The following is a 13,803-nucleotide window of genomic DNA, read 5'->3' on the forward strand; positions in this document are numbered from 1 at the left end:
TTTTTAAAAATAAAAATAAATTTTAAAAAAAGCAGGTATAGGGGGATCCCTGGGTGGCTCAGCGGTTTGGCGCCTGCCTTTGGCCCAGGGCGTGGTCCTGGAGTCCCGGGATCAAGTCCCATGTCGGGCTCCCGGCATGGAGCCTGCTTCTCCCTCCTCCTGTATCTCTGCCTCTCTCTCTCTATGTCTATCATAATAAATAAATAAACCTTAAAAAAAAAAAAAAAGCAGGTATAGGGGCAGCCTGGGTGGCTCAGTGGTTTAGTGCAAGCCTTCAGCCCAGGGCCTGATCTTGGAGACCTGGGATCGAGTTCCACATCGGGCTCCCTGCATGGAGGCTGCTTCTCCCTCTGCCTGTGTCTCTGCCTCTCTCTCTCTCTCTCTCTCTGTCTCTCATGAATAAATAAATAAAATCTTTAAAAAAAAAAAAAAAAAGCAGGTATAGTAAAATGTTCACGGTTGACTCTAGGTAGTGGGAAAATGAATGTTGACTATAGAATTCTTTTGACCTTGCTTTACGTGGAAGATCTTTTACAATAAAACGTTAGGAAAAAAGTAACGAATGTTGGGAAACCACATGCCTACCAACGGCTTAAAGAACAGAATAAGTATTTTCCACATTAGGGAACATTTAGGCCTATTTCTTGCTCTGAGTTTTACAAGAGACTATGTTGAAGATTAAAATTTCCAAATAGAAATATGGTCAGTTATATAAAGCTGCAACTTGATAAATGTTTTGCTCACAGATGTCCTAACAAAACTTATTTTTACTGTTCCTGCGATGGATTGGTTTTTTCCATGGCTTTAAATGTTGCAGCTGTGTTACTTGTCATGACATCTTCCTGAGACAGAGCTGAGATAAATTTAAGGATCAAAGAGCTCCAAGTGATTTTCTAGATATTATCTTATTTATCCTTGAAGTAGTTCTAAAAAACTCTAGTTGAGCAAACATTATTATGTCCATTTTACAAACAGAGAAAATAGGACAGAGAAATTAAGGGATTTATTTAAGGTCATAGGACACAAATGGCACATGAAATAATAGTATAGTGAAAGCTTACTATGCCAATTTTGCAATCATCCTCTTATTTAATCTGCATATAAGCTTTCATTTTGTACAGGAGGAAACCAAGGCTTACAGAAAAGAAATAGCTTGGCCAGAGTTTCAAAGCTCATCATCTAACTTCTATCTGACTAGCTAATGGGTTCTGAACATTTTTTTCTCCTAAGACATATAGATGTTCCCACTCCTGTGGACATAACTGAAGTTCTGCATAATTTTGCCAGGCACTAATTCTACTGCTTTTCTTTTTCTCCAGAAAGCACACTGGAATGCAAGGAGGAGTGATAAATAACTTTGATTCTCTTACAATTTATATTTTACAAAAAGCAAATTATCTATAAATCTTAGCATTTCAAGTAAAATGACAAACAAATTACTTTGTAGCATTAAGATTGAGAATCTACAATAGCCTGAATCTTCTAAGACTTTTCCTCATTTAGTATACCACGGTCCAGGAAACTGACCCTCTCTTTTTTTTTTTAAAGATTTTATTTATTTATTTAAAGATTTTATTTATTTATTCACAAGAGACACAGGGAAAGAGGCAGAGACACAGGCAGAGGGAGAAGCGGGCTCCATGCAGGGAGCCGAATGTGCGACTGATCCCGGGATTCCAGGATCACGCCCTGGGCTGAAGGCAGACGCTCAACCGCTGAGCCACTCACCCGTCCCTGACCCTCTCTTATCGAAGAGCAAGATGTGATACAAATCTCGTAACCCAAACTTCTGTCTCCGATTGGTTCTGAAGATCTATTTCAAACCTGATCATGCACCAAATGTCTTTAGCATTTAGTATGTATCCTACAGAGAGTGCAACCCGTGATCCTGGCCTTTAATAAAGGCCAAAGGTACTGAGCTCTAAAAGATGTCTAAGTAGAAGATAAAGTAGCACAATCTTCAATAATACCGCCAAGTCACATCACCTTCCTCCTCCCACAACCTCAGAGTTCTGTAGAAACTTTATAACACTTTGCCTTTTTCTCTAATACCCCACCATATCAGCAGCGCTACAGGTGCTACAGACTGTGTCCTGCCCCATTGAATCCATATGTTAAAATCCTAACCCTCGATGTGATATTAGGAGATGGAGCCTTTGGGAGGTGATTAGGTCATGAGCGCTCTTATAAAAGAGACCCCAGGGACGCCTGGGTGGCTCCGCAGTTGAGCACCTGCCTTTGGCTCAGGTCGTGATCCTGGAATCCGGAATCGAGTCCCGCATCGGGCTCCCTCCGAAGAGCCTGCTTCTCCCTCTACCTGTGTCTCTGCCCTTCTCTCAGTCTGTGTCTCTTGTGAATAAATAAATAAATAAATCTTTAAAAAAAAGAGAGAAAGAGAGAGAGACCCCAGAGAGCTCCCTAGACTCTTCTGCTATGTGAGGACACAGCAAGAAGATAGTCATCTATGAATCAGGAAGCCGGCCCTCACCAGACACGGATTCTGCTGGCACCTTATCTTGGACTTCTATCCTTCCTATTCTTGGACTGTGAAAAATAAATTTCTGTTGTTTATAAGCCACCCAGTCTATGATATTTTGTTACAGCAGCCACAACAGACTATGACAAGAAATACCTATTCTCATTCTCAGAAATGATTTACAATGAAGAGACTTAGCCTGAAAAAATTCCTCAGCCTGACAACCAGTTGACAAATTTAGTTGCTGTTTGTTCTTTATCACATTGTTTCTCTATTCTAGTTCCTTCTTTGTGGTCCTTACTTATTTTTTTTTCCTAATTTTTTTAAGTTCATAATTAACCAAAAGCTCTCCAAAAATGCATTTCATTTGAAGAAAAAAAATAATTTTGATCTAAAAGTTAGAAGTGATTACTTTGCAAATTAAATTCTTACTTTATGAAAAAAAAGCAATTCTTTAAAGACCAAGCTGTGTTATATTTAGATATAATTTAACATGCACACAATCTTTCATGAATAAATCTATATGTAACTTGAAACAATTTCCATAATGTCTTGAACTTGTAAAAGAAAGAAAACAAGATCAATACAAATATATCAGAACATAATTTTCAAAATGTGTAAACATAATTGGCAGTTAAGACTTCTTCAAGCTACTCTTTAAAAAATATTTTTTGGGGGGGATCCCTGGGTGGCTCAGCAGTTTAGCGCCTGCCTTTGGCCCAGGGCGTGATCCTGGAGTCCTGGGATCGAGTCCCGCATCAGACTCCCTGCATGGAGCCTGCTTCTCCCTCTACCTGTATCTCTGTCTCTCTCGCTCTCTCTGTGTCTCTCATGAATAAATAAAATAAAAATCTTTAAAAAAAAACTTTTAAAAAAAATTTATTTATTTGAAAGAGAGCAAGCAAGAGAGAAAGCACAAACAAGGGGGAGGGGCAACGAGAGAGGGAAAAGCAGGCTCCCTGCTGAGTGGGGAGCCCAACCTGGAGCTCAACCCAGGCCCCAGGATCATGACCCGAGCCGAAGGGAGATGCTTAACTAATTGCAAGCCACTCTTTCTTAAGAACCTACAATGAACCTGGCTCTGTGCAAAGGGTTCATATTATTGTCTCATTTAATCTGCACACTGAGTTAAGTATTATTATTCTTTTTTTAAAAAAAAACAAATGAGGATACGGTGGTTTGTGGAGGTGAAAGGATTTGCTCAGAGCCTTCCTTTCAGCAGGTCACCCTAATCAAGATTGTCTGATTTCCACAAGAAGGTTTATCTGATTGCAGAGTTCAACTCTTTCCAGTATGCCACACACACAATATATTACAGAGCAGGACTTTTAATGTCCCCATGGTCTAAAATCCCCAATGTTGGGGCACCTGGGGGGCTCATTAAGCATCTGCCTTCAGCTTGGGTCATGACCCTGGGGTCCTGGGATTGGGTCCCTCATCAGGCTCCTGGCTTCCCCTGTTCATGCGTTCTCTATCTTTCAAATAAATAAAAAATCTTCAAAAAAATGCCCAAGGTCACTGAGCTTCCTGCTGTCTTCTTGTGATCCATCCCATCCTGATTGGGTATTTGGCTATACATTCAGATCAGAAGAGACCATAAAACTGAAAGTACATTATATAAAGTCTGGTGCTTAACTAGGTCTTTGGATAAGTTTCTCTCTCTCTTTTTCTCCCCCTAATCTCTAACCAAACACTAGGTTTACCAGTATCACCTCACAGAATCACTGAGGACAAAGTCACAGAACCTGAATGGTTATAGAACTATGCGAGGGACACTAGAAATTATTCAAAATCAACTCTCTCTATTTACAAATAAGGACACTCAAGTCAAGAGATGTCAAGTTGCCAGGGTCACATTGCTAGCTGAGGCAGCCATATCTATAATCAGATCTCTGACTCTACATTATCCACAATATAAGGAGTTTCCATCTGAGGAGACATTTAAAATTTAACAAGGTTTTTAAAATTATGAATTAAATTCAGAGTGAGAAAAGTACTAATACTCCAGAAAAGTGTGAAATTAAGAGAAGTCCTTCTACCCTTCTAATCTATTTTATTTATTTATTTATTTATTTATTTATTTACTCATTCATTCATTCATGAGAGACACAGGGAGAGAGAGAGGCAGAGACAGGCAGAGGGAGAAGCAGGCTTCATGCAGGTAGCCAGATGTGGGACTCGATCCTGGGTCTCCATGATCACGCCCTGAGCTGAAGGTGGAGGTAAACCGCTGAGCCACCTGGGCTGCCCTACCCTTCTAATCTTATTTTACTCCCTGGGAGGAACCACCATGAAGTTTCTTGTGTGTTTGTCCCAAATTTTTCCATATATATATATGTACATGTATGTGTACAGTAATTTAAATATGGAACTCCACGGTCACCTCGGTGGCTCAGTGGTTGAGCATCTGCCTTTGACTCAGGTCATGATCCCAGGATCGAGTCTCGCATCGGGCTCCCCACAGAGAGCCTGCTTCTCCTTCTGCCTATGTCTCTGCCTCTTTCTCTATCTCTCTCATGAATAAAGAAATAAAATCTTTTTTTAAAAAAGATATATATGGAACCCCCAAAATTATTCTCTCATCTTAGGCTGATGTTTTCCTCTGCATAATGTTGTCAACAGTCATATTATTAACAATATGCATGAGTAATATTGCAACATGTCCCTAAGTTTGTAAAGCTGTGAGTACGATATTCTCCCTTTAGGTACAGCTCACCTGTTTTCCAGATCCGGCATGCTTAGGTTTCTAGCAGCAAAGCACATTTTGAGAGGGATGACCTTCCTGTCCTTGGTGCTGTTCTGGTGTTTTGGAGAACCAGAGTCCTCACTGCCACTAAAGCTTGGTGACTGAGGAGATGCACCTTCCCAAGGTAGATCTGATACTAATGATGGTTTCTTGATATATGGTGTTACTTCTCGGATGAACTTGACTACAAACAAAAATCAAAGAAGAAGGTTACTGTTTTTGCTTCCTATGAACAATGACAACTGAAATACACACATACATTTAATATCTGTTGGTCAGTTAAAAAAGACACTAAGTTAAAGAGCCAGCACACAGCATTTTAGGATTGGAGAATATCTTAAAGGCTACATAATCCAAACGAAATGCCACTACTATATTCTAAAAAGTTTAACTTCTGAGCTTTTGCATGTATTTTTCTTTCTGCTTAGGATTCCTCTTTCTCTGCCTGGTCAACTCTACTTCAGAGTTACCTCTTCAGCAACCTTTCCTGTCAACTCTCCCCAGGGTATTACCAACACACCTCTGTCACAACCTCTCAGCACCCTGGGTTATATCCTTTGCTAATACTTCCAACCACCTGCTGGGTCTGAGTTCTTTGAGGGCAGGACTTATGATGGATTCAGTCTTAGTATCCAACACCTAGTACAGTGTGTGCTCAATATATGTTTGAAAATGAGTTAAAGAAACAAATGGAGACGCCTGGGTGGCTCAGTCGGTTAAGTGTCTGCCTTTGGCTCAGGTTGTAATCTCAGGGTCCTGGGATTGAGCCCCACATGAACACTCCCCGTGTTCAGTGGGAGGTCTGCTTGTCCCTCTCTCTCTCCCCCTGCTCATGTTCTCTCTCTCTCTCAAATAAATAAAAATCTTTAAAAAAGAAAAGTATTTTAAAATTTCCCAAGTTTCCAAAACGACAACAAACAAACGAATAAATAAATACTTGGATTATTTCCATAGTTGACCAGCCATGAATAAATCTCCTGGTGACAGATTCAGTACCTCCTGAGACAGTGTCACTTAGTTTTAGACAACTCAACATTTAGAAATTCTTGAAACTAGGGATCCCTGGGTGGCGCAGTGGTTTGGCGCCTGCCTTTGGCCCAGGGCGCGATCCTGGAGACCCGGGATCGAATCCCACGTCAGGCTCCCGGTGCATGGAGCCTGCTTCTCCCTCTGCCTGTGTCTCTGCCTCTCTCTCTCTCTCTGTGCGACTATCATAAATAAATAAAAAAATTAAAAAAAAAAAATTTAAAAAAAAAAAAAAGAAATTCTTGAAACTTCCACAAACTGGTTTGCAGTCTACTGAAGCCATACAGAAAAAAATTTAATCTCTCACGTGAGAACAACTTAATTATCTAAAAACTGATTATTTCTCTCTTTCCCTGACTAAGCTAAATATTTCTAGTTCAGTTAAATTCAATTCAACTCAATCAGTATTTTTAGCTACCTATCAACTGCCAGTAATTAGTCTATCCACTAAAAACAAATTAAGCATGGATCCCACCCTCAAAGAATGCCCAATCTATTAAGGGAGACAGCTATATTAACACATCATTATAGATTTGAAAACAAATACAAAAATAAAGTGTATTCAAGGTAAGGTATTTTGATTAATGGTAGCCTCAAATTAAAACATAGCTTTTACTAGATGGCAAACTTTTTTAAGTTCAATTTTAAGACTCATTAAATACTTCTTTGACCCTGGTCATGACTAGCAACTGCTGTCATTTGAGGCATGGTGTTCTTGTTTCAAAAACCAAACTGAGGATTATTAAAATTTTAAATGTCATTAAAAATGTAAATGGTTGAATGCAGACATAGTCATCATTAACCCTGCTATCATGTTATATTATATCAGTATTCTACTCCCCTCTCAAATTCTAATGGGGTAGGTTATTACAGTAGTATCATGGGAATTAAAAACTAGAAAGATATGATCATTGTCAAGGTTTATCAATATCATAATAGTCAGTATTAACATTCCACAGCACTGGAAACTTTACAAGCCGGGGTGCCTGGCTGGCTCAATCAGTTAAATGGATGACTCTTGATTTCAGCTCAGGTAATAAATCTCAGGGTCATTGGATGGAGCCCCACATCAGGCTCCACATTCAGGGGGTTGTTTGCTGGAGATTCCCTCCCTTTGTTTCTGTCCCTCCCCCTATGCATGTGCTCTCTCTCTCTCTTAAATAAATAAACCTTTCTTTAAAAAGAGCTTTATAAGCCAATGAAACTTTACTAACAAATAGATTTCTAAATCTAAAAAATTATCAAAAAAAAATAAATAAAAAAAAATAAAAAATAAAAAATTATCAGATGTTTCTAAAAACACAGTTAAGTCTTTAAAATACTGTTTCTTTTTTGAATAACTAATACATGCATATAAGACAAAATTCAAAAAATAGAAAAGATCTTAAGATTTTTATTTACAGGATGCCTGGGGGGCTCAGTGGTTGAGCCTCTACCTTTGGCTCAGGGCATGATCCCGGGGTCCTGGGATCGAGTCCCACATCACACTCCTCGCAGGGAGGCTGTTTCTGCCTCTGCCTATGTCTTTGCCTCTCTCTGTGTCTCTCACGAATAAATAAATAAAATCTTACCAAAAAAAAGATTTTTTATTTACTTTTTTTATAAAAGATTTTATAATAAAACATCTAGATTTCTAGCAGCCCAAAACTCATCCCTGGAGACAACCATTATATGGTCTTTCAGATATATGCTAGATATGCTAGACATATGTAAAAATAAACATACACATGTACATATATACATGCATATATATATATAGACATACACTTCACATAATGGTAGTATATAGTGCTTACTGTTTTGCATCTTGTTTTTACTTAATATCGATAATATAAGTCCAGCATTCTGTAGCTCATTCTACAGCATGATGTGGTGACATATAGTCCTTTGGACTCAGATAGATTTGGTTCAAATACCAATTGTATTTTCTACTCAGAGTTACTTGACTGTTAAGAGGTTTTCATCTTTATAACCTACTAGTGTTTAGTAACACTAAACAAGTAAAAGCTTCAGGCATATACTAAAAATTCAAGGGATCCCTGGGTGGCGCAGCGGTTTGGCGCCTGTCTTTGGCCCAGAGCGCGACCCTGGAGACCCGGGATCGAATCCCACATCGGGCTCCCGGTGCATGGAGCCTGCTTTTCCCTCTGCCTATGTCTCTGCCTCTCTCTCTCTGTGTGTGACTATCATAAATAAATAAAAATTTTAAAAAATTTCAATAAATAGTACATGCCTTTCTTTTCATTTAATTACTTAAGTAATCTCTACACCCGATGTGGGGCTCGAACTCATGACCCTGAAATCAAGAGTCACATGCTCTTCCGAATGACCCAGTCAGGAGTCCCATGTGCCTTTTTTTTCCCTTCCCTAAATTAAGTAGTTAGAATTTTTTTTTTAATTTTTTTTTTTTTTATTATAGTCACAGAGAGAGAGGCAGAGACATAGGCAGAGGGAGAGGGAGAGAAGCAGGCTCCATGCACCGGGAGCCTGATGTGGGATTCGATCCTGGGTCTCCAGGATCGCGCCCTGGGCCAAAGGCAGGCGCCAAACCGCTGCGCCACCCAGGGATCCCATGTAGTTAGAATTTTTTTTAAAATTTTTTTTTTTTAATTTAGTTTTTCATGAGACACACAGAGAGAGGCAGAAACAGGCAGAGGGAGAAGCTGGCTGCCTGCAGGGAGCCTGATGCAAGACTCGATCCCAGAACTCTGGGATCACAACCTGAGCCAAAGGCTGGTGCTCAACCACTGAGCCACCCAGGTGTCCCAAAAGTTAAAAATTTTTAACAGCAATCAGTAGAAAGGTGAAATTATTTCCTTATAAGTTATAAAACAAGATCTGTTGAAATTAAGCATAATCCTAGAAAATATAATAATGCTAATGCCAACTTTTAGATATAGTTTATGTGTTTGTGTATGTGTGTTTGCTTCCTATGCACAGTTGTGATACATGCATTTCTAGGTTAAGAAGGGAAAAGCTAGGGATGCCTGGGTGGCTCAGTGGCTGAGCATCTGCCTTTGGCTTAGGGCATGATCCCAGAGTCCTGGATCAAGTTTCACATCCGGCTCCTTGCAGAAAGCCTGCTTCTCCTCTGCTTATGTCTCTGCCTCTCTGTGTGTGTGTGTCTTTCATGAATAAATAAAATCTTAAAAAAAAAAAAAAAAAAAAAGGTAAAAGCTAGCTGCCTCAAGTCATCAAGGAGATTTTTTTCATCCTAGAAAAATAAGCAGGGGTGCAGCCTATATATCCCTTGAGCGGCTGACTCAGGCATTTCAATACATGCTTTAGTTTTGTGCTTTCAAGAGAGGATTAGATCACAAGAACTTTAGCAGAAATTCCTAGGTTTCTAGTCACAGCCAATGGCAGAGACTTGCTTTTTGAACATTTAAGGCAGTATACCAATTATTGGGCTACCAACCAGAGGAAATTAAAGGCATTCTAAAAGATTACTCTTGCATATTATAGTGGTAAAAAAAGGACCCCTCATGATCTACTCAGAAGTTCATTCAGTCACATAGTAGCATCACTAAACTGATAACTGCACATATATTTAAATAAAACAGACATATGTACACAGCCTATTTCATGGCCTCATGAAAGAGCAGTGGTTTCACTCAAGTTGAGGACAACTGGCTCATATCCCAATCTAACTAGCCATCCATAATAGCTGAAGAACTGAATATACATCTGTTTCTAATTTACCTGAGATATGGGAGAGGTGGAAAGTTAACAGTGTTCTGTTTAAGTCCTATAATTAGACCTCTCCAGTTACCATAGTACTCTCACCTGGATCCCTGGCAGGAAAAGTAAAGACTCTATACCCCTATATGGCATTCAGGTTGACTTAGTACTCATAATATACTTCATAATTACTTAATTTTTCCTGATAGTTGTGTAAATCATCCTCAAAATGTTTAAACGCTGATGTTTGCAATGTTTTAGATGAAGTTAATTTCCTTTCCCCTATGTGCTGATCATGATCACTCTTACTGAAAATGAAAGAGGCTTCCCTCACCCTAAGAGCATCACTATAACCCTTTCATCAGAGTGACGAAAACATATACATATACTATACACACACCTGGAAGGAGGTCTGGAAGGGTTTTCATCAAAATATCAATAGTCAATAGTGCTTATGTATAGGTGTAGGATTGTCTTCTTTTCTTTATATAGTTTTGTATATTTGAAATTCTTGGGGATCCCTGGGTGGCCAGCAGTTTGGCGCCTGCCTTTGGCCCAGGGCGCGATCCTGGAGACCCGGGATTGAATCCCACATCGGGCTCCCGGTGCATGGAGCCTGCTTCTCCCTCTGCCTATGTCTCTGCCTCTCTCTCTGTGACTATCATAAATTAAAAAAAAAAAAAATTGAAATTCTTATGAGTCCATATAACTTATACCAAAAAAACACCTTTTTTAAAAAAGATTTTATTTATTTATTTATTTAATTAATTTATTTATGATAAACACAGAGAGAGAGAGGGGCAGAGACACAGGAGGAGGGAGAAGCAGGCTCCATGCCAGGAGCCCGAGGCGGGACTCGATCCCGGGACTCCAGGATTGCGTCCTGGGCCAAAGGCGGACGCCAAACCGCTGAGGCACCCAGGGATCCTCCCACAAAAAAACTCTTAAGAAACAAAATTTATTCTGAAACTTTGCTCAAACTTTAAACATGGAACCACCTTAAAATGAAATCTTATTGAGCCTTCAAAAACTATAATGCACTGGATGGGATCCAAGATCCAATTGATTCTTACTGAATTCCAACTCCAATGAACAGATTTATAGGGGGTCCATGTATTTTAATGAGGTACTCTGTGATCCTGGTTTGGGGCATTAGGCAGCATCTGATTTTGACCTGAATGTCATCCTATGTGGCTGTGAAAAGATACTTCATAGTGCAGACGCAACTTACGGTTGTCAACGCAAGTATTCCAGTAAATCAATCCCCTTCCCTTCCAAACATCAACCTTTCATATAATAATTATTTTCCTCTTTATCTCTCCTCCCCTTTTTAAAAAGATTTCACTTATTTATTAATAATGAGAGACACACACAGAGAGAGAGAGAGAGAGAGAGAGGCAGAGACCTAGGCAGAGGAAGAAGCAGGCTCCTTGCAGGGAACTGATGCGGGACTCAATCCCCCAACCCAGGATCACACCCTGAGCCAAAGGCAGACACTCACCCCTCAACTGCTGAGCCACCCAGGCATCCCAGTTTTCCTCTTTATCTCTAACACTTATCTTTTTCTTACCTAATCTGGTGACCTTTACTGTGAGTTTAAGTGAAACTAATGGATCAGACAATGTGCCATTATCTTCCCCAGGTTTTGCAAACAAATTTGTCTCTGGGTTATCCTGAGGGTGGAAGAGCTGGCTTGTCATTTCACTCACAAATGAGTTATGGTGACATCACTGTTAAAGTATTCTCCTAAGGTTTCTCCACAACCTCATCCCAAGCTCCTCCTCCAAATCAGGAATTTGATAGATGGCCACCAGAAACATTAAAAAGGAATACTTTACTTTCAGTAAAAAGTCTTTTACATTCTCAACTTGCAGGTGTCTTTCAGCTCAAGTATCCTGTCATTTGGGGTTTGAGTAGACTGCTCAGTCTAGGGATTGGCAATGTACACACTGAATGTATTCAGAGTGATTATGGTTTTACTATACATTTCCATTTTATCTTATTTTTAAGATTTAATTATTTATTTGAGAGAAAGAGAGTATGTGCAGGGGGGAGAAGCAGAGGAAGAGTCTTAAGCAAACTCCTCGCGGAGCGTGGAACCTGAGGCTGGGCACCAGGTGGAGATTACAACCCCAGTGGAAACCAAATAGGGCACCCAACCAACTCTGCCACCCAGGCACCCCTATATTTTTCCATTAAAAATGATACTGCAATTCACTAATCTACAGAGCTCCTGGTATGTGCCAGGAACTGCTTTAGGAACTTAGAATAATAAGTCCATGAACCAGTGCCTGGGTGGCTAAATCAGTTAAGCTACTGCCTGCGGCTTAGGTCATGGTCCCCAGTCCTGGGATCAAGCCCTGCGTAGGGAGATCCCTGCTCAGTGGGGAGTCTGCTTCTCCCTCTCCCTCTGCTACCACTCTCTTTCTCTCTGTCAAATAAATAAATAAAGTCTTTAAAAAAAAAAAAGCTTGTACGCAAATGTTCTTAGCAGCTTTATTTGTAAGTGGAAACAACCCAAATTTCCTTCAATGGGTGACTAAATAAATTGCAGTACAGCCACAGAATAGAATACTACTTGGTGATAAAAGTAATCAACTACTGATAACACTTAGCAACTTAGAGGAATCTCAAAGGCATCATACTGAGTAAAAGAGGCCAGTGGTGAAAGGTTACATACTCACATGATCCCATTATTGAAAAGACAAAAATATATGATTAAGAGCAGATCAGTGGTTGCCAGGGTTAGGAATAGGGAAGATGTGATTAATTCTTTGGAGCATGGAACTGTCCTATATAAGGATTGTGGTGATGGTCACAATAATTTATACATGTATTAAAACGCACAGAACTGTACACCATCGGGGGGGGGGAGGCAATGTTACTGCATGATAATTAAAAGATAAGAAAAAGTAAGTAAATTATATAATAGGTTATACAATGTTAAGTGTTATGAAAAAAACAGTAAAGGAAGGCAGATCAGGAGTGCCACAAGGGGGAGGTCAATTTGCAATTTTATATAAGGAAGTTAGGGTAAGCCTCATTAAGACTTTTGAACAAAGACTTATATTAGGAGGTGGGGGAGTCAGTCATAAGGACATCTGGGAGTAGCATTCCAGACAAGGAGAAGAGTATTAAAGCAGTCAGGAAAGCCAATGTGCCTAGCACAGGGTAATCAAAAAGGAAAGAGTAGAAAATGGGGTCACAAAGATAATGGGGGTCGGGGGCAGATCATGTAGGTAGGGACTTTTAGGTCAAGGTAAGGACTTTTGGCTTTTATCTTGAAGTGGTAAGACAGAGAAGTTTTAAGCAGAGGAGCGACATGATCTAACTTGTATTTTAATCATTCTCACTACTATACCAAAAATAGAGTGAAAGAGAGCAAAGGTAAAAGTAGGAAGACCAATTATCAGAAGCCAAAGATTATGGTGGTGAGACCAGGGTGGCAGGAGCAAAGGTGGTGAGAAGTGGTGAGATTCTCTACTAGAGACAGACCTACTCAGATATTCTGACAGATAGGAATGGAGGTGGGGTGGGGGGGGGGTATGAAAAAAGGGAGAAATTGAGGATGACTTTGAGATTTTGGCCCTCAGCAACCGGAAGGACAAAATTGACATCAACAAGTTTAGGAAGAAAGATCAGAGACGCCTGTGTGACTTAGCGGTTAAGCATCTGCTTTCAGCTCAGGGCAAGATCCCAGAGTCCCAGGATCGAATCCTACATCAGGCTCCCTGCATGGAGCCTGCTTCTCCTTCTGCCTGTGTCTCTGCGCCTCTCTGTGTCTCTCTCATGAATAAATAAATAAAATCTTAAAAAAAAAAAAGGAAGAAAGAAAGAAAGATCAGTCATTTGAGACCTATATTAAACAACCAAA

The 13,803-nt window shown here is 39.9% G+C and overlaps 1 protein-coding gene across 1 annotated transcript in view; it reads right to left on the reverse strand.

Annotated features, from left to right (window-relative positions):
• Positions 1–13,803, reverse strand: part of SNTB2 (syntrophin beta 2) — a 112,364-nt gene that overhangs the window by 53,879 nt on the left and 44,682 nt on the right. Inside the window, exon 2 of the mRNA XM_041771153.1 lies at positions 5,193–5,406. Within this exon, the coding sequence (XP_041627087.1) occupies positions 5,193–5,406 (214 nt within the window). The remainder of the gene's footprint in view (positions 1–5,192; positions 5,407–13,803) is intronic.

The sequence above is a fragment of the Vulpes lagopus genome, chromosome 10 (genome assembly GCF_018345385.1).
Source record: "Vulpes lagopus strain Blue_001 chromosome 10, ASM1834538v1, whole genome shotgun sequence".
NCBI classification, from domain to species: domain Eukaryota; kingdom Metazoa; phylum Chordata; class Mammalia; order Carnivora; family Canidae; genus Vulpes; species Vulpes lagopus.